The 21,663-nt window shown below is 44.7% G+C and overlaps 1 protein-coding gene across 6 annotated transcripts in view; it reads left to right on the forward strand.

The window, feature by feature from the left end:
• Window positions 1–21,663, forward strand: part of LOC137425723 (sterol-4-alpha-carboxylate 3-dehydrogenase, decarboxylating) — a 60,397-nt gene that overhangs the window by 19,585 nt on the left and 19,149 nt on the right. For 4 of the 6 annotated variants that reach the window (XM_078777003.1, XM_078777004.1, XM_078777006.1 and 1 more), the window contains exons 2-6: window positions 8,341–8,502; window positions 9,376–9,534; window positions 13,001–13,129; window positions 13,287–13,429; window positions 19,374–19,476. In XM_078777003.1, coding sequence (XP_078633129.1) covers window positions 8,341–8,502; window positions 9,376–9,534; window positions 13,001–13,129; window positions 13,287–13,429; window positions 19,374–19,476 — 696 coding nt within the window. The remainder of the gene's footprint in view (window positions 1–8,340; window positions 8,503–9,375; window positions 9,535–13,000; window positions 13,130–13,286; window positions 13,430–19,373; window positions 19,477–21,663) is intronic. The other 2 variants (XM_068114457.2, XM_078777005.1) reach the window with 1 other exon arrangement.

Here is a 21,663-nt window from a genome sequence, read left to right on the forward strand (position 1 = left end):
ATTCGTGAGGTCGGGCACTGATGTTGGGCGATTAGGCCTGGCTCGCAGTCGGTGCTCCAATTCATCCCAAATGTGTTCGATGGGGTTGAGGTCAGGGCTCTGTGCAGGCCAGTCAAGTTCTTCCACACCGATCTCGACAAACCATTTCTGTATGGGCTTCGCTTTGTGCACGGGGGCATTGTCATGCTGAAACAGGAAAGGGCCTCCCCAAACTGTTGCCGCAAAGTTGAAAGCATACAATCGTCTAAAATGTCATTGTATGCTGTAGCGTTAAGATTTCCCTTCATTGGAACTAAGGGGCCTAGCCCGAACCATGAAAAAGCCCCAGACCATCATTCCTCCTCCACCAAACTTTACAGTTGGCACTCTGCATTTGGGCAGGTAGTGTTCTCCTGGCATCTGCCAAACCCAGACTCATCCATCAGACTGCCAGATAGTGAAGCGTGATTCATCACTCCAGAGAACGCGTTTCCACTGCTCCAGAGTCCAATTGCGGCGAGCGTTACACCACTCCAGCCGACGCTTGGCATTGTGCATGGTGATTTTAGGCTTGTGTGCAGCTGCTCGGCCATGGAAACCCATTTCATGAAGCTCCCGATGAACAGTTGTTGTGCTGACTTTGCTTCCAGAGGCAGTTTGGAACTCGGGAGTGAGTGTTGCGACCAAGGACAGACGATTTTTACGTGCTTCAGCACTCGGTGGTCCCGTTCTGTGAGCTTGTGTGGCCGAGCATTTTGCGGCTGAGCTGTTGTTGCTCCTAGACGTTTCCACTTCACAATAGCAGCACTTACAGTTGACCGGGGCAGCTCGAGCATGGCAGAAATTTGACGAACTGACTTGTTGGAAAGATTGTATCCTATGACGGTGCCATGTTGAAAGTCACTGAGCTCTTCAGTACGGCCCATTCTACTGCCAATGTGTGTCAATGGAGATTGCATGTCTGTGTGCTTGATTATATATACCTGTCGGCAATGGGTGTGGCTGAAACTGCCGAATCCACTAATTATAAGGGGTGTCCACATACTTTTGGCCATGTAGTGTAAGTTAGATGGAGCTAGATCTGGGGGGTAGGTATGGCCGTAGTTCATACCCACAGTTAGCAGTAGTCGTCATCGGGAGTTGGAAGGTGTGTGGAGCGGTGTCGCCCCCGGAGAAGCAGAACACCTTGGGTCAGTTTCCAATGTGGCATCACACAGCCTGTGCAGTTCATCAGAATAATAATACTCCTTGTTAACAATTTTTCCTTTTTCTAAGAAGTCTACCATTATCACACCATCACAATCCTGAAACACATTGGCCATGACCTTTCTAGCTGATGATGTCCTCTTGAACTTTCAAGCAGCTGGGGACCCTGTGTGTTCCCACTGCATACTCTGTTGCTTTGTCTCAGGATCAGTGGTGAACCCATGTATCGTAAAAAAACAAAAAGGGTGTGACAATCCGCTGGAGGAAGTCGTTTGATTGTCATGAAAACAATCCAATAGCTCATGGAAAATGTCCAGATGACCTCTTTTCTGGTGTGCTGTCAGCATTCAGGGAGCCCACCGTGCTGACACCTTTCCCATACCCAATTTGTGAGGATTCATTGTACCAAACCAAAACTGACACCCAATGTCTTGGCTGCATACCTGATGGTTGCTCATCTATCTTTCATCACTACTTCATGCACCTGGTCCACCATTTCTGGCCTTGCCACCTCAACAGGACAACCAGATTTGTTTATCTTCAGTGCTTGGTCTGCGACGCTTGAACTCGGTTGCCCAGTTCTTTACTGTGGAATATGACGGAGCATCATCCCCTAAGGTCACTACCATATCCACATGTATTTGCTTGGGAGGCAAGTCTTTCTTGTGGAGATACTTTATCACACCCCGATCAATTATCACACGTTATCACACCCCTCACAAAAGTGAGGGAAATTTGAGGGAAATCCTGATGTGAAGTTCCGTACGGTTGGGTGAATACAATTGAATGAATGAATGAATGAATGATCGTTTTAAGGCCATTTTCCCCGCGAGAGCAGGGGTTAGCCTTGCGGGCCCCATGACAATCATGGTTCCCTGTTTGAGGCAATGTTTTTATGGCCGGATGCCCTTCCTGACGCCAACCCTTGGTCACGCTCTTACGATGCGCAGGGATACGGTGTCTTTCCGTCTTCTACCGACTCCTCTCTGGCCTTGCCCCCCCAGCTCTCTCTGGGCTCTGTCCCCCCCAAATATTCCTACAAGTCGCACAAGATCTGCCTGCAACCCTCTTATAGTTAAACTGCCAAAATCAAGACCTTCTGCTCACCTTCACTCCTTCATTCCTCTTTTCTCCCACCTCTGGAACAAACTCCCTCACTCTCTTCAATCCCACTCCACCCTCCAGGTCTTTAAAACAGCTGTTCTCCACCATCTCTTATCTTCCCCCATCCAAAACCTTGACCTTTTCTACCCCCGCTAATTTCGGTCCCCTTGTGTTTTATACCTCTCCCCCCCCGCCCTCCCCCTCCCACGCCTCCTGCCCCCAAGTCCTCTCCCTCCCACACTTCTCCCTGCTCTCAAATGTTGTGGTTGTGTGCTTCCCCTTCTCTCCCCATCTTGTCTTCTGCTCCCTCTTTTTATATATTTTGTTTGTCTGGTTGATTTGTTTGTGAAATAAATGTTAGCTCTTTCACGAGCCTCGATTCAGTATACAAAAAAAAAAAAAAAAAATCACAACCCTGATCTTTGATTTCTCCATTTTGACTGAATTTAGGGGGATTCTCTACTTTGAGTCTCTGAAAGGCCTCTGAAACTTTACTTTGAGGCCTCTGAAAAATCTATAATCAGAAATATGGAGTTTGCAAGACATATAATAGCAAGGATAGATATTTATACTGACACCAAATAGATATTTAACTTTCATCTTACTACTATGTCTACAAATGTGTAGGTCAACAAAAAAAAATAATCACCACTCAACAAAAAAAACGATGTACACTACCGGTCAAAAGTTTTTGAACACCTCAATTTTCCAGTTTTTATTGAAATTTAAGCAATTCAAGTCCAGTGAATAACCTGAAATGGTACAAAGGTAAGCAGTAAACTGCTCAACAAACAAACAACAGGTATTTTAAAGGCCATTTTCCCTGCAAGAGCGGGGGTTAGCCTTGCTGCTTGAGGTAAAAAAAAAAAGAAGAAGTTTAGGTTAGCAAAAACGGGAAAATAATGTAAATTGCACAGTTATATTGTAAAAAAAAAAAAGGCCTTCTTCATGGAACAAGTAATGAGTTAACAACTTACAGCTGTTGTGCAGCAATGTAAGTAAATTAAGCCTTGAAAGTTGATGCAAACAATTCCTGCAGGTGTCCCAACCTCTACTGATTACTTGATTATAAACCCCCTGTCTGTATAAAAGCAGTATTGGAACAGACTGTTATTGCACCCTCTAAAGCATTATTTGGACAATATTACACTGCAGGAAGTAGTATATTGCTATCATAATGGCGAGAAAAAGGCAATTAACAAAGGAAGACAGACAGATCATTATAACCCTTAAAAGTGTAGGTCTTTCCTTTAGAGAAATTGCAAAGAAGTACAGTTTCCGACACCATCAAAAGGCACTTGGAGACTGGAGGAAACTCTGACAGGAAGAGGTCTGGCAGACCCAAAAAAGAAGACTTCGAGCTGCAGGTTTGACAGGTCGAGTGGCAGTAAGAAAGCCATTGCTAATATGGCAAAATAAGAAAAAGAGGCTTGCCTGGGCCATGAAGCACCGCCAGTGGACTACTGAAGACTGGAAGAAGGTCTTATGGACGGATGAATCAAAATTTGAAATCTTTGGTTCATCACGCAGGGTTTTTGTACGCCGTCGAGTAGGCGAAAGGATGGTTCCTCGGTGTGTGACACCAACTGTCAAACATGGAGGAGGAAGCGTGATGATCTGGGGCTCTTTTGCTGGATCCAGAGTCGGCGACTTGCACAGAGTGACTGGCACCCTGAACGAAAAGGGCTACCACAGCATTTTGCAGCGCCATGCAATTTTGCAGCCCCTCTGGTATACGCCCAGTTGCTCAGGGGTTCATCCCACGGCAAGATAATGATGCTAAACACACCTCCAGGCGATGTCAAAACTACCTTTGAGGAAAAGAACAAGATGGTAGGCTTCAAATCATGGAATGGCCAGCACAGTCTCCAGACTTAAACCCCATCGAGCTGGTTTGGGATGAACTGGACAGAAGGGTGAAAGCAAAGCAACCTACAAGTGCAACACATTTGTGGGAACTGCTGCAACAGTGTTGGGAAGAACTTCCCGAACAATATTTGATTTCCATTGCCGAAAGAATGCCACGAGTGTGTTCGGCGGTTATACTTGTAAAAGGTGGCTACTTTGCTGAGTCAAAAAGTTAAATTAAATTTTGTTAAACAAAATGATTCTATGATTTCTTTTTTTTATCTCCAATTGTTTATTTGTTCTATGCTTAATTTCAGAGTACATTGAGACATTAAACTGCGTAAATTTCAATAAGAACTGGAAAAATTGGGATGTTGTAAAACTTTTGACCGGTCGTGTATATGTAAACAAGGTGGACAAAATAGTGAAAAAATATATCGAGAAACTAAAATATTACCATTATTTATTGACAGGATAGTGCAGAGGGATCACGTCTGCCTTTGAGCTGTCTAACCTGGGTTTGAAACTTGGCCTGACTGTAATTTGGTCGGATTGGTGTTTTTCAGGCACGATGTTGCATTCCTCAGATGGACATTAAACTGGGTGCCCTGTCTGCCAGCATGAGTTGGTGGATGCCCACGGTGTCCTTTGCGAGCAGTGGGCAAGTTATCACTGACACCTTGAACAAATTACAAATACAGTACCTGAAAGTCCTGCATCGGAGTGGCGATTCATTCAGGATTGTGACCTGAGTCAAGAAACCACTTTCAATGCAGAACCCGACACTGTATTGGGCATGGCACACAGACAGACAGACTTGAATAGCTGTGTGCTTTGGAATTCCCCCATATTTGAGTTTATTCTGATTTATCCTATGATAAGCAAGATGGCGACTGATGAAAGCCAAGATAGGAAAATGTCCAAGAAGAACACCAAAATACAAAAATGCAGGTTTTGATCAAAGAGGGGTTAATTTCTCAATAATTCATCACAGACTTGCAACATAATTTTGTGCAAAGCCCTTTATACACCTGGTGAGTGGTTTAAATCAGGTTCTGATGTTGTGTAGACATCCAGGTGGTCACGCCTGAAAAGATCAACAGAGGGAGCACCTGTCTCATTATGGACTTGCATGAGTGTGAGAGATCTGCTTTAAGTGCTGGTCCTACTTATACTACTTCGATTACAAAAATGAGTGCGCTATCTCTGCACCATCCTGTCGGACCTTTTGTCGAAGATCTCGACATGAGTATTGGATCATGGAATGTAGTTCAACGTCTCGGTTTCTGTAAAACAACGTAATTGTCTTTAGAACAGCCCTTGTACGTTCGCAACATGGATATAATGAGTTAACGTGAGTTGACCATCTTGATAGACATAAAAGTGCCACTTGTGCATGTAAAGAATAAAAAAAATAAAACGAATCCGGGCACTCGGTAGAGCGCATACCTTCGCCGCAGCTACTGTTCTGTACTTGGCATGGGAGTGTATGCGATGTGAAACTTTATGTGAAATGCGATCGATTTTTAAAAATCAGAATTTGAGCAAATCTGTTTCATTCGTCTGTTAATATGCCTCCCCGATTGACAAATCTGCAATTTGAATTTCATTTGAGGTTGAAATGATTGCGGGAGATCGCGTTATAGTGATGACGTCTTGGATGGACATCCTCTTCTTCAGTCGCTCATAACTTTGAGTGAAATACGATCGAGTTAAAAAGTCAGAATTTGAGCAAATCTGTTTCATTCGTTTGTTAATATGCCTCATCTCTTGACAAATCTGCAATTATAATTTTTTTTGAGGTTGAAATGATCGCGGGAGATCGTGTTATAGTGATGACGTCCTGGATGGACATCTTCTTCTTCAGTCGCTCATAACTTTGAGTGAAATACGATCGAGTTAAAAATAGTCAGAATTTGAGCAAATCTGTTTCCCAAAATCTAATCAAATGTGTCCCGTATAATAACCAATCATCCCACCAAATTTCATGCAATTCGGTTGAATACTTTTTGAGTTATGTGATTAACATACACACACACAGACATACAAATAAATACACAGCGATCAAAACATAACCTTCCGCTTTTGCGAAGGTAACAAATTCCCCTTTGAATACCACCTACCAACGGCGGCTCAAGATCTGTGTACTCTTTACGATTGTGATTTTACACTGAACTCACTAGAACTGTAAAACTGCCTTTGAGTCTGATCAGCACAATGACCCGTTACAGTGGAACCCATATTTTATCATTTGAATCTCACTTGGTTTTTGTTTTATACCTGATCGAGGCTCTTGCTTCAGGCCACTTTCTTCCTCGGAGCCCCTCTAGTTATTGATAATCTAATAACACATGGTAATTCTCTTGACAATTGCTCCATTTCAAGAAACTTAGAATCCAAATCCTTTGAACTGTTACCTTAAGTGTATTTGAAATACAGATTTCCTGGGAGAATTCTAGACTCATGGAGGAGCTAAACGACAGGGGGCAGCAAGTCCACAGACAGAATAGAGGAACAGACTGACAAAAGAAACACATGGGACACTGTATGTGAGTAGGAGAACGGCAGGAAAATGAAGGGGAGGAATGGGGTAAGGAGGAGATGAGGGGATAAACTCGAATAAAATAGATCGGCGGTGGGTATGGGAGAGAGGAGGTGACGACGGGCAGTATTCCACAAAAGCATGAGGGAGGAGCATGATTTGAAAAGCCTCGGACTTGACTACTTCCAGAGGAGCATGATTTGAGGCTGCATCAGCCCAGAGTGGGAAGCCATAGCCAATGATATTTCAGATGAAGATCTTTGCCACCGTAATGACCTGTTCTTGGTTCTGCAGAGAACACCAAGGCACCGGCCAGACTTGTAATCCAGTTTGGAGATATGGTCCGGCCAATCCAGATGATGGCAGATAGTGAGACCAAAGAGCTCCAGGGTCTGCGCTTCTGCCAGGGCTTGGCCAGATAGGTAAATGGGAGTTCAACAGCCAATCTTTAGATGTCCTTCAGGTGGATTTGAACCTCCAACCTCTGGGATGCCAGTCTCGTTTTCTCACCGTAACAGCACTGTGCTCACGATACCGTCATTTTGAAAACACTACATACTGTATACAAAAAAACGTTTATAGCTTTGTTTCATGAAACGATCCGTCATTAACTTCTTTTTTACTCAAGCTGAGCATTAATTTGTGTGTCAGAAGAATGTTTCATGCTGACGGTTTTTGGATTTATTCCCAAATTATCCAAACTAGGGCATTGCCCGTACGTGGGTGCCCGTTCCGTGGCCAAAAAAAAAAAAAAACGCTACCCGTACGCTCTACCCCGCCCGTACGCCCGTAAACAAAAAAAGCAACGCTCTTCGCTTCCGCCCTTCGCTCTGACTGAATTGGGAGAAATAATGCGCATAAGAAATCGAATTACGTACCGTAATGGCGGTCAGCTCGTAACGCGCTCAGCTCCGCTCGTCTCACATCGGCCACGCCTACGCAACAGAGCGTTCTGTGATTGGCTGCCGGAAGATAAGTCGTCACTGTCCGGAAGTTCGCAAATCGCAGTTAGGATGAATCGTTTTAATTTAATCGCAGTTTGAATTCGTTTTAAAACATAGTTTAACGGCAACATAGTTGAAATGCCTTGCCTTGCTGCAAACAGCTGCTGCAAACAACAACAACATGGAAGGCTGCACTGTCCGGAAGTTGGCATATCGCAGTTACGATTATTTTAGTGTTAATGGCCAATTATTCAATTAGCGCCAACGTATTTTGGCTGTTTGCAATTTAATCGCAAGGAAAAGTAGAAAGAGAAGAGGGAAAAAAAGAAAAGCCTTGCATTAACGCATTAACGCTTGCATTGCATTAACGGTTCGGCACACGTGATAGCTCGCTGCTCTCTGATTGGTTGAAGCGTTTTTTGGACATAGCTCGGTAGGTACTTGTCCGATTAATTACAAACCTTGAAAAGGCACATCCTCGGGTCCCCAGCAATATACCTGGCAAGTTTCAAGTATATCGGACCCGTGGTTGTCGAGAAACAGCGGTCACAGACACACAGACACACAGACAGACACACAGAGATTGCTGGAATTATAGATAGATGTCATAATCGGCTAACAGGACTGTGTACCACGTGATGAATTGTAAAAGCGGTTTATTGCACTCGTACCCTGCAAGATACAATATAGGTGATTCTGTTTTTCCTTGTTCACCAGATGAAGGGACCGTGCGTCGTGATTGGTGGATCAGGCTTCCTGGGTCGGCATCTGGTGGAGGGCCTTTTGCAGCGCGACTACGTAGTCCGCGTGTTCGACTTGCGACAAAGTTTCCACGACGAGCGGGTCACTTTCTTCCTCGGAGACCTTTGCGAAAAGCAGGTGCTGGGTCAGGCCCGTAACACGGCGGTGCTGAATGTTGCCTGGCATTTGCCATGACTTTGTCAAAGCAGAGACAGAACTTCATGAAAAAAAATGTGCGGGCATCTTCTGTGTTGTTGGAGGATTGGGGGCAGCAGTCACGAAACACACACTTGTGCTCACATGGACATCGTTTCACGTCTTTCCTTTCTAAACGTGCTTTGCCTTTCTCTCGTATGTGCAGTGCAATTATAGCCAGGTGTTGGCTTCACGGTTAAGGTGGCTGGCTTGAGATCTTAGGGTCCTGAGTTGGAGCCCCTGTCATGCCGTTGAATTAACACAAGATGGGTTGACTCAGCCGGTCATCCTTCCGATGTTGCAAAATGGGTACCAGGAGACTAGTAATGAGGGGAATCGCATCAAGCGGCACAGCTGCACCCCCAGAAAATGTCTTTCGGAAAATAACCGTGATGAAAATTCCTTGTGCTCTATTCCAAGGGTGTTATGACACCTCAATGTGGAAGAGAGCAGGTTACATTTATGGAGCAGCTCGTGCCATGTTTGGCAAGGCCAAACCCAATGAAATCCGTCATTCCGGTATTGTACCGGTAAGGGGTGTTGCATTGCAGAGTACACATCTTTATCACAGGACTTAAATCTGGCTGTGTCTGTCATCATGACGAGGATTACAAGACGAGAAATTCGGGGCTAGTACCGTCTCACATAGACCGTGCCAATTGCTTCGATTGGGGGGGGTTATGATTTATATCACTTGACACCTTTTTGACATTGTCACTTATATTATTACCTGTCACTGTCAATGTCACTTATATTACCTGAGTTTCATGTTGCAAAAGACCTCGGTGGTTTTGCAAACCTGGAATGAAAGTGCAGCCTCTGTTGCAGGATCTGATTGCTGCACTCACGGGGGCCACGTTGGTGTTCCACTGCGCGTCACCACCCCCATCCAGCAACGACCGGAAGCTGTTTTACCGAGTGAACCTCTTGGGTACGAGAACGGTGCTGCAAGCATGCCGGGAATGCGGGGTGCAGGTAAATATCTTCGCAAGTATCTCCCACCTGTGTGCACCAAGACCTTTATTGTAGTGAAACGAGCCTCCATCCAACTCGATAATTCATTGAATTCGTGTTCGTCGGGTAAGACTAATGGGAATGTAAAATTACAATGACATGTAAAGTGCATTGTCAGGAGTTGAAGCAAATGATAGGGACTACCTGTAGATTGCATACACAACTAGAAGGGCACTCGGTAGAGAGCACACCTCCGCCAGGCTGAAGTTTACCTTTTGTATCCACTGATACGTCAGATCTGGATTCGGACCTGAACCAAATTCGAATCGGCTCGTTCTCGTCACCTAACCAACTCGTTCACCCAGATTTGCCATAATCCGTCCATTACTTTTTGAAACATCATGCGAGATATCGCTTTGGGCGGCCCAACCAATCAATGGTGAAGAATCATTTAATAATTTAAAACTTCTCGGATCCGGATTCGGTTCTTCACTCAAATCGAATCAATTCGGCCTCGTCACACGCCCAACATGTCCACCAAATTTGGTCCGAATCCGTCCATAGCTTTTTGTGATATCCTGTTCACAGATAAACAGACAGTTGTGAAAACATAACCTCTGCCCACCTCGTTGGAATTTATTTGGTACACGATCTACTTTAATACCTCAAAATATGGTGGAAATGTATTTTTGTTTATTCAATACCAACTACCAATCACACACATGTCAGAGGTACATGGATAAAGATCTCCAAAATAAAGGCAGTAAATGGTTGGAATAATGGAAATATAAACACGAGCCAAGCCACAAAGCACATTACGGTACGAGAAATGTTTATTCTCGTAAAAAAATTTTTTTTTAACCCCAGAAATGAACAAGCCATTCCACGACTGAACTTCATTCACAGGAGGAGGCCGATGTCATCAAATGGACAGAAATAATATCTACAATATCTATAGTATTCATTTTATAAGAGAGTCGGCAGAAGAGCAGAGGATGACATACAGGTAGCACACTTTACCTACAAGATGTCTGATCTGGATTTGATTCCCGACTCGACTATAAACTGTCACAGTGGAACTTTCTAGGAAAGGCGGAAATGCTCCGTCCCTTGAATGGACGTTAAACGGGCCGGCCCATCTGTCCGCATTAGTTGGTGGAAATGTATTCAATACCAACTTCTGTCCTGGAAGTCCTTGGTGTCCTTGTGTTTTATATTTCTCCCACCCCCCCCCCCCTTCCCACGCCTCCTCCCCCCCAATCCCTCTCCCTCCCATACTTTCCCGATGTCCCTTCTCTCAAATGTTGTTTTTGTGTGCTTCCCCTTCTCTCCCCATCTTGTCTTCCGCTCCCTCTTTTTATATATTTTGTTTGTCTGTTTGATTTGTTTGTGAAATAAATGTTAGCTTTCACGAGCCTCGATTCAGTATGCAAAAAAAAAAAAAATACCTGGCCACCTCCTCCCCTCCACCTCTCAGTGCCCTCTCTCACCCATTGATTTTCCATATACATGTTTACCCTTTCCCTGACTTCCCTCTCTCCTCCCACACTTGATGCCACTCTCTCCCCACTTATCCTACCAGATGAAGGATATGATGCCATCTCTCATTTGTATTTATTTTCAACGTTCTTAATGTTCTCATTTTTTCCTCCCTCCCCCTTCCTACTACTACTATAATGGCCCCAACTCATCCCACCTTTTTGTGGGATCGGCTGGGGAAAGTTTTTGGCCCCAGTCTTTCAGGAACGTGCTGACCAGGACTGCCATTCGACTGAAGGTGACAGGAATTTGTCATTTACTCATGGTGCCGATGATGACTCATCTACGCTACGCGAAGGACACCAAGGGATCTTTAACGTCCACCAACTAATGCGGACAGATGGGCCGGCCAGTTTAACGTCCATTCAAGGGACGGAGCACTTCCGCCTTTCCTAGAAAGTTCCACTGTGACAGTTTATAGTCGAGTCGGGAATCAAATCCAGATCAGACATCTTGTAGGTAAAGTGTGCTTACCTGTATGTCATCCTCTGCTCTTCTGCCGACTCTCTTATAAAATGAATACTCTAGATATTGTAGATATTGTTTCTGTCCATTTGATGACATCGGCCTCCTCCTGTGAATGAAGTTCAGTCGTGGAATGGCTTGTTCATTTCTGGGGTTAAAAATTTTTTTTTTTTACGAGAACAAGTGAATCCTCTTGGATTGCGCTGAGGCCGTAGACGTAGTTAGCGCAGGCCGGCAGAAGCACATGTTGACCAACTTCATGGCGAGCAGGAACAGAACTTTGGGCCGAATCTCGCGCTTCACCAGTGCGCGTGCGCGAATTTACGTCACGTCGGCAGCGAGAAGGGGTTCCCCAACACGAACCAATCAGGAACTGCCACGTCACACTTATATGATCTCAGAATTCCTGTGACAGGAATTCGCGTTACACTGGCTGGAAGTCATTCGCTAGAGGCGCTTCCTCAGCGCTAATAAACATTTCTCGTATCGTAATGTGGTTTGTGGCTTGGCTCGTGTTTATATTTCCATTATTCCTACCATTTACTGCCTTTATTTTGGAGATCTTTATCCATGTACCTCTGACATGTGTGTGACTGCATGTATGAGTACGAGTATCATGTGCTTGGTATGAATTACTGGATGTTGCAATTGCTCTCAGTAAAGGGTACAGGTGATTAGGATGGCATTTTCACCTTTCTACCTCAGTTCATGTTTCCACTCAGGTGCTTGGTATGAATTACTGGATGTTGCAATTGCTCTCAGTAAAGGGTACAGGTGATTAGGATGGCATTTTCACCTTTCTACCTCAGTTCATGTTTCCACTCAGGTGCTTGGTATGAATTACTGGATTTTGCAATTGCTCTCAGTAAAGGGTACAGGTGATTAGGATGGCATTTTCACCTTTCTACCTCAGTTCATGTTTCCACTCATGTGCTTGGTATGAATTACTGGATGTTGCAATTGCTCTCAGTAAAGGGTACAGGTGATTAGGATGGCATTTTCACCTTTCTACCTCAGTTCATGTTTCCACTCAGGTGCTTGGTATGAATTACTGGATGTTGCAATTGCTCTCAGTAAAGGGTACAGGTGATTAGGATGGCATTTTCACCTTTCTACCTCAGTTCATGTTTCCACTCAGGTGCTTGGTATGAATTACTGGATGTTGCAATTGCTCTCAGTAAAGGGTACAGGTGATTAGGATGGCATTTTCACCTTTCTACCTCAGTTCATGTTTCCACTCAGGTGGCTTGATCTGCCATGTTCTTGGCAGATACTACATTTGCTTCTTTTAATTTATTCAGCTTTCAACTACCATTTGAATTGCACAAATGTGCTTTAATACCACAATGTATTACACAGGTTGCCATTGATGGGTTTCAGTAATAATGTGCTCAGAAAAACCTTGTACGTCAAAGAAAATGTTTTCTTAAACAGGAAACGTTATTCCGATTTATTAATGTGAAATTCACGTTCTTGCCATCAGCACCTGGTGCTGACGAGCAGTGCCAGTGTGATTTATGAAGGAAAGGATATCAGAAATGCCTCCGAGGACGCGCCATATGCTAGAAGACCCATGGACTACTACACAGAGACAAAGATTCTACAGGAGAAGGTGTGAATTGGCACATTACCACGTTGCTGTAAGGTTTCAGTAACAATCACACATGATACTTTCTGCCTTTTGAGTGCTGTGTGCAACGGTTAGAAGTATTCACATTAGCAGTGACTAATTTGAATTTTTCGCCTTGTGGTTTTATGCTTGCATGCAGGAAGTGCTTGGCGCAGGCAGATCGAAGGATGGTCCCCTGACGGTAGCGATCCGACCGCACGGAATCTTTGGCCCACGAGACCCGCAGTTGGTACCTGTGCTTGTGCGGGCCGCACAAAAAGGCCAGATGAAGTTCATCATCGGGTCTGTTGCACCGATGTTCACTTCCACCATTATCTTGGGCGAGGAGGTTAGCTTTGAGAGTAGTGCACTTGTGTTTGAACTGTCTGGTGTGGGTTTGATTCCAGGTCTTACCTTAAACTGTCATCCTGGTGTTTTACAGACAGGCCTTGTTTTTATCCTCGCCGAGTTCTACATTCCTTCCTGATTAAGGGGTGTTTCGGGAGCACCCTGCGATGGAGTAGCAGTCTGTCCAAGGTTAACTCTCAGATATGAAACTATCCAATTCTACCGGTGGCCTTTCTTTACACCTTCCAGCTCGAGACGTGTATGATGCTGTTGCACCTGGGTGTTTAAGGCTTGAAATGATAGATGCAAAAATGCAGGAAGCTGATATTTAAGAAAACAAATTAGAAATCGAGGATTGTGATACGTGTTCCAACAAATCGTTGCTTCAAATACAAAGTACATGGCCCACATGGCCTTACATTTGGCTCGAATGAGGAATGCTTTCAGGATTACACTGAACAGGCTCTGATTTGACCAATCAAACGGCATCCAGAGTAGCCACAAAAGAGTACATTCCATAGGAGATGGTCATCGTGGTGTACATTTGTTGGGAAAATCCTGCTGTTGTGAAGATCGCCTACATAGAACCATTTACCGATTTATCCAAGCACAAATTATATCGTGTGTGTGTGTGTGTGTGTGTGTGTGTGTGTGTGTGTGTGTGTGTCTCTCTCTGTTGAGAATACTCGACTTTGTCAAGGCTGGTGTCTATCTGTGTCAATGGACAGTTCAGACGATAGGTTTGATCAAAAGCCTCGATCATGGATTTTTTCCTTTTTTTTTTTGTATACAGAATCGAGGCTCGTGAAAGAGCTAACATTTATCACACAAACAAATCAAACAGACAAGCAAACAAAGTATATAAAAAGGGGAGCGGTAGACAAGATGGGGAGAGAAGGGGAAGCACACAAAAACAACATTTGACAGAAGGGACATCGGGAAAGTATGGGAGGGAGAGGGATTGGGGGGGAGGAGGCGTGGGAAGGGGAGGGGAGGTGGGAGAAATATAAAACACAAGGACACCAAGGACTTCCAGGAAAGAAGTTGGTATTTCAAAAAAGTGGATTTGGGGTGAAATTAGCGGGGGTAGAAAAGATCAAGGTTTTGGATGGGGGCTCGAATACAAGGAGGATACAAGATAAGAGATGGTGGTGAACAGCTGTTTTAAAGACCTGGAGGGAGGAGTGGGATTGAAGGGAGTGGGGGAGTTTGTTTCCGAGGCGGGAGGAAAGAGGAATGAAGGAGTGAAGGTGAGCAGAGAGTCTTGATTTTGGCAGTTTAACCATAAGAGGGTTGCAGGCAGATCTTGTGCGACCTGTAGGAATATTTGCGGGACAGAGCCCAGATAGAGCTGGGGGGGCAAGGCCAGAGAGGAGTCGGAAGAAGACGGAAAGACCACCAACCTGCCTGCGGTGAGTGAGTGAAAGGCCCTCGGAGGTAGCTTCATCGCGGGACATACACATGCAAATACAAGGAGGATACAAGAACATACAAAAAAACTGGAGTTTCATGAAGGTAGGCTAACTGCTGTGGGAAGCAAAGATAAAGCTCAATTTTCTGCCATTAGCCCTTCGTCGGAGGTTACCCCTTTATCTTGCTCAACGAAGGCCTCATGCCAGAAATGTCGGATTTACCTTTGCTTCCCACAAGGTTAGTGCATAAGTAACTGCATAATGCTAACTCCCTGGTTAGTGCCTTTATGAACCTCTAGTTTGTAAAGCCTATTATGTAAGTATCATGTAAGTATTATGTAAGTATCATGTAAGTATGATTTGTGTTCAGTCCCTGTGTTGGGTAAAACCTCCAAGCTTGAAGCGCGTTGTGAAGTAATCAAAGCGTGTGATACATCATGTTTTTAAACAGCACACAGGCATGCTGACTTGGAACACTGTTAACAATGTTTCTTTACATACTGTATCTGATTGCAAAAGTACTTTGCAGTGTTTTATTATGAAGTTGCTAAACCTTAAAATGCTGTGCAATTTGTACAAACCCCATTTTCAGATAAAAAATTTATTTTACAATTTTGTATAAACTGCATATTTATCTTTCAAACTTGTCTCCCTCCTCTAAAACCTGGTGGTGCCTTGTTAAGTCTGCCATGGTGTATGCACTCCTTCCATCCCTTCCCACACTTACAATGACACCACAGCTGCCTCCGCTCGTGAGAAGGCCGAATGCCTTAATTTTGCTTCAAAATCTTGCTTCCCTATCCCGTCTCTCTGTACCCACCTTTCCCAGTCATACCCAACCGTTCCTGGATTCTGTGTCTTTTGCAGCTGAGAAGGTGGAAAGTTTCTGGGAACCCTTGGCTCTGACTCTGCAAATGGACCGGATGGTATCAGCTCATGTGTTCCAAAAACTTGCTCTTTTGCCCTTGCACTTCCTCTCTCTGCCCTTTTCACCCTGTCATTTACCATAGGTCATCTTCCATCTGCTTGCAAATCAGCCAATATCACAGCATTACATAAAAAGGTGCAAAAACGGATCCTCTCAACTGCAGATCAATTAGCTTAATGAGAGCCAGGAAGCACTATCTCTCCACTCTCAAGAATGAACTCTCAAACCTGTCTCCTTCCTCCAAATCCTGGTGGCGTCTGGTCAAATCCGTTTCTGGTGTTTGTTCCCCCTCCATCCCCTCCGTCACCTCAAATGGCTACACAGGTGGCACTGAACGTGACAAAGCCGAATGCCTCAACTTTGTGTTTGCCTCAAAATCTTGTGTCCCAAACCCATCTCTCTCTGTTCCCACCTTTCCCAGTGGAACCCAACTGCTCCTGGACTCTGTGTCCTTCTCTCCTGACAAGATGGAGAAGTTTTTGTCAAACCTCGACTGATTCTGCAACTGGACCAGACGGCATCAGCCCACCGGTCCTAAAATCCGGCTCTGCCACTCTATCTCGCCCTCTTTCTGTTCTCTTTACCCTCTCTTTTGCTCAAGGTCATCTGCCAGCATCTTGGAAATCACCAACATCACCGCTTTACACAAAAAGGTGCAAAAACAGATCCTTGCAACTACAGACCAATCAGCCTGCTCCCGATAATCAGCAAAGTCATGGAATCCATCATTGCTTCGGATATCAAATCCTTCCTCTTCTCCAACAGCCTCATCTTAGATCATCAATTCAGATTCCTACCTTTGTTACTCTACCTTGGACATGCTGCTTCTAATCTCCCAACAATCGATGGAGGCCCTCAATACCAGACATGAGATCAGAGCCATCTCTCGACATATCTCGAGCTTTCGATACACTCTGTCATCCTGCCTTACTTTCCTGCCTATGGAATGCTAGGCCAACTCCACTCGTGGATTACTGACTTCCTCTACTCTCATAGCCAGCGTGTGACTCTCAACGGAACCTTTTCTTCTCCTCTCCCTGTCAAGGCTAGAGTAGATGGTTATGTTTAGCAGTGTTCTCAGGCCCCATCTTCTTCCTAATCTTCATCAATGATCTCTCTGACTCTCTGGAAAATCAGACTCTATATTTTTGCTGATGACTCCTCTATCTGCCATGTCATCCCTCATCCTTCTGACAGACAAGCAGCAGCCTCTTTCCTCTCTTTAGACCTTGATAAAATCACAATTTGGTCAACCACTTGGAATATGCCTTTAAATTCTGAGAAATCCCACACACTCGCACTCTCTCTCTCTCCGATAGAACCGTACGGTAAATCCTCCCATCTACTTTCTCAACAACACTCTCGAAGAGGATCAGTCACTCTCTCGCTTTGGTCTCACACTCAGCCATGATCTCTCTTGAGCAAGCCACATTTAAATGTTGGCCTCCAAATGTAGACGTCGACTGGGAATCCGCTGTCGTGCAAAATCCTTCCTTGGTACACCTGGGCTCCTATCCACCTACAAGGCTTTGACCCGTAACTTGATGGAGTACTGCTCTCCCCTCTGGGCTTGCTCCTTTGCCTCACATCTTGCTTGGTTTGACACTGTGGAAGCGAAGGCTTTCAAGATCATTGGAATCCCTCGTGCTGAAGCTGAATTTATGAGCCTATCACTACGCCATCGACAGGTCCGTGGTTTCGCTGTCTTCTTGCACCTCATTTCTGGTCTTGAACCCTCTGCCCTCTCCGTGTTCTGTCCCCCCATGTATCTGCAGGACGCCGGTCCACCAGCAACCCCCTCCAAGTGAAACTGCCTAAATCCATAATCACTGCTCACCTCCGCTCATTTATTCCTCTTTCCCCGCATGTGGAATCACCTTCTTACCCCTCCCATAACTTTGCTGATGTATCGATCTTGTTCATCCCTTGTTTTCTCCCCATCGTTATCTGCATCACCTGGTTGTCTATCTCCATCGACTTTCTTCCTCTGTCCTGCTGTTAGCGTTTCCTCTTTCGCCAACTGTTCCCTTTCTTATGTTGTGTCCTGATGTACAGTGCATTCAGAAAGTATTCAGACCCCTTCACTTTTTTCACATTTTGTTATGCTGCAGCCTTATGCTGAAATCGTTTAAATTCATTTTTTCCCTCATCAATCTACACTCAATACCTCATAATGACAAAGAGGAAACAGGATTTTAGAAAGTTTTGCAAATTTATTAAAAAGAAAAACTGAAATATCACATTTACATAAGTATTCAGACCCTTTGCTATGACACTTGAAATTTACCTCAGGTGCCTCCCATTTCTCTTGATCATCTTTGAGATGTTTCTACACCTTGATTGTAGTCCACCTGTGGTAAATTCAATTGATTGGACATGATTTGGAAAGGCACACACCTGTCTATATAAGTTCTCACAGCTGACAATGCATATCAGATCAAAACCCAAGCTATGAGGTCGAAGGAACTGCCTGCAGAGCTCAGAGACAGGATTGTGTCGAGGCACAGATCTGGGGAAGCCTACAAAAAAAATCTCTGCTGCATTGAAGGTTCCCAAGATACCAAAAAAATGGAATTACGGGCACATTGTAAACATTTTAATGAAATTTTCATATGCTTTTAACATTCATTTTTTATGAAACTACTTGGCTGCGCCTAGATGGGTTTGATTGTTGTGAAGTAGCGGCTGAAACCTGAATCCTATCCAGGTTCCTCCTGATGACTCCATCTTTGCTCTTTACTTCTTCGGGTTTTTTTCTGAAGACTCCAATGTAGTACTTGGTTTTCCATTTGAATGCAATCAACATTGGAGGATGCATGAAATATGTAACAATTTTTTGGGGATTTTACCCCTAGTTCATGCCCCAGGTGGTGGGGACTTGTGGTCTCAATGGTCAAAACGGAAACTTTTTTAAAACTCAAAATGTGATATTCGGTCATTCCTGGTGGAACGTTTTTGCCATCTTTCAACTTTTCTTTGTTGGAAGCGTGGGAATTTGCGATGGCGCGACATCAACTTGATTCTAGTTACTACTACTTTAATGGCCCAAATATCCCCACCTTCTGGTGGAGTCAGCTAGAGAACGATTTTTCCCCAAAGTCTTTCACGAACTGGCTGGCCAGGTGTGAACGCTTGACTGAAGATGACAGGGATTTGCAATTTGCTCAGGGTGCCGGCAATAGCTCACCTACTCTTCGTGATTGGCACTGTGGGATCTTTAACAACTACCAACTAATGCCAGTAGATTGGATGCCCAGTTTAACGTCAATCTAAGGGATTAGATTGACGTTAAACAGAGCTCGAAGGACTAACACATCAGAGTTCTAAGGACACACATTGATGAATCACCCTGCCTGAGAAACACCCAGGATGACAGTTTATAGCTGTGTTGGGATTCAAACCCAGGCTAGACACCTCAGAGGAGAGTGTGCATACCTCTACATTATCCTGTTCCTGACTGCCAGACTCCTTAATATAATTCAACGCTCATTGTTTACTTGGCAGTTGTTGTCATGGAAACGTTTCCACATCTGTTGATTGTGATTGTCATTTTCTGTAGTGACGGTAAAAACACGGTGGATTTCACATACGTGGATAACGTTGTTCTCGGACATATTCTGGCAGCTGAAACCTTAAAGGAAGGCTCCCCCATTTGTGGCAAGGTAAGCTCATCATGAGAGAAGTCCTACACAAATGAGAGCTTTAGTTCTATTTCTGTTATTCGTGAAATGTATTTCATATGTCATCCCTGATTTTGTACTGGATTCTCTGGGAGATGGGGAGCCAGTGAAGCTTGTAAAGGATGGGGGTGATGTCATGGTCTCCAATTCCACTGCTTCGCCGATGACATCCAGCTTTTCATCTCCACCAAGTCCATCTCCACCGCCACCCACTCTATCCTGACAAACTGCATCACTGAAATAAAATCCTGGCTTCAAATCAACTTCCTCAAACTTAACTATGATAAATCTGAAATAATCATCATTGGCCCAAAAACGCTCACCAAGTCCACCCATAACTTTGCCCTCAACATCGACGGTTTCCCAGTATCCACCTCCCCTCACATCCGGAATCTTGGCATCATCTTTGACCAAACCCTCTCCTTCGACAAATACACTAAACAGATCACAAAGACAGCCTTCTTTCACCTGAAAAACATCGCCCGTCTCCGTCCATCCCTCTCCTCCGTGGCTGCAGAAACCCTCATCCACGCCTTCATCACTTCCCGTCTGGACTACTGCAATAGCCTCCTTTATGGTTCACCCTCAACAATCACCAATAAACTCCAATACATTCAGAACTCCGCTGCCCGTCTACTCACCCATTCCCGGACCCGTGACCACATCACCCCCGTCCTTTACAAGCTTCACTGGCTCCCCATCTCCCAGAGAATCCAGTACAAAATCCTCCTCTTGACCTACAAAGCCCTCCATAACCTGGCCCCATCCTACCTGGCTGACCTCCTCTCCAGACACACTCCCACCCGCAACCTCCGCTCTGCTGGTACCAACCTCCTGACCCCCCCCATCCGGACCAAATTTAGATCCTGGGGGGACAGGGCCTTCTCCATCGCTGCTCCCACCCTCTGGAACTCGCTACCTCACACCATCAGAGACTCCTCCTCACTCACCACATTCAAAACATCACTCAAGACCCACCTGTTCAACACTGCATTCAACATTTAACCCACAGCATTTAGCCCTGACTATCTCCTCTCCTTCTCCCTCCTTTGTGCTTTGAATATTTCCCTATTGATTCTTCTTTTTTTGCAATTGTTTTTATGTTTTACTATGCATTATGTTTTGTACTCTGTCAAAGCGTCTTTGGGCTTCCTGAAAAGCGCTATATAAAATAAATGCATTATTATTATTATTATTATTATTATCCCTTTTACTGTTGAAAAGATCAATTGTACTTCAAGAGTGGATACGGTTTAAGAAAATTTCTACAGTGCCTTCAGGAAGTATTCACATCCCTTTACTTTTTTCACATTTTGTTGTGTTACAGCCTGAATTTAAAATGGATTTAATCCAGATTTATTTGTCACTGATCTACATATAATACCCCATAATGTCAAAGTGGAAATATTTTTTTAGAGATTTTTACAAAATAATTTAAAATGAAACAGAAATATCTAATTTACATAAGTATTCAACCCCCTGAGTCAATACTTCTGAGAAGTGCCTTTGGCAGCGATTACAGCCAGTCCCAAAAAACAAGTCAACTGACTTACAAGTTCATTCCCCCCCCCCCCCCTTTTCCTTTTGGCCCCGTGACAGCCCAACAGCCCTTTCCGCCGTTACCCCACCGGTGAGGGTCTCCACACACCAGGCGTGGGCCATGTTGGCCTCCTGATTCAGCGCAGCTACACGGGTCGCCGGGAGTCTCCCTTACCCTACGGCGCCCAAACAGACCCTCCACCGACGAGCTCCAATTTCCAGATACCACTGACTGCCAGGGGTAATTGCCGCAGAGGGGGGGGGGGGGGGGGGGGGGCGCAGGCATTGTTCCTCAGAGCTTGATCTGCACCTGTGGACACACACACCTTCCCCACCCACAAGATCCCAAAAACACATTTTCTCCCCCGCTGCCAGAACATTTTCCAAACACAATTCCAGAGATAGTACAAAAAGATTTGCCATTGCCTGCCATTGTGAAATCCCCGTTCACAGTTGAATCACATATTTCCAGAAGCACATTTCAAAACTCTCAATAATTACCACTCACTCATCTTTCCAACCTCACGACCACATAAAAACACATAACCTCTACACATGCACAAACACCACCCACAAGACTCTGTGGCACACATTCCATCCCCCCTCACCGACCATGTCATCACTCTCACC

This window comes from Myxine glutinosa, chromosome 4, assembly GCF_964187855.1.
Source record: "Myxine glutinosa chromosome 4, kmMyxGlut1.1, whole genome shotgun sequence".
In the NCBI taxonomy this organism is placed as follows: domain Eukaryota; kingdom Metazoa; phylum Chordata; class Myxini; order Myxiniformes; family Myxinidae; genus Myxine; species Myxine glutinosa.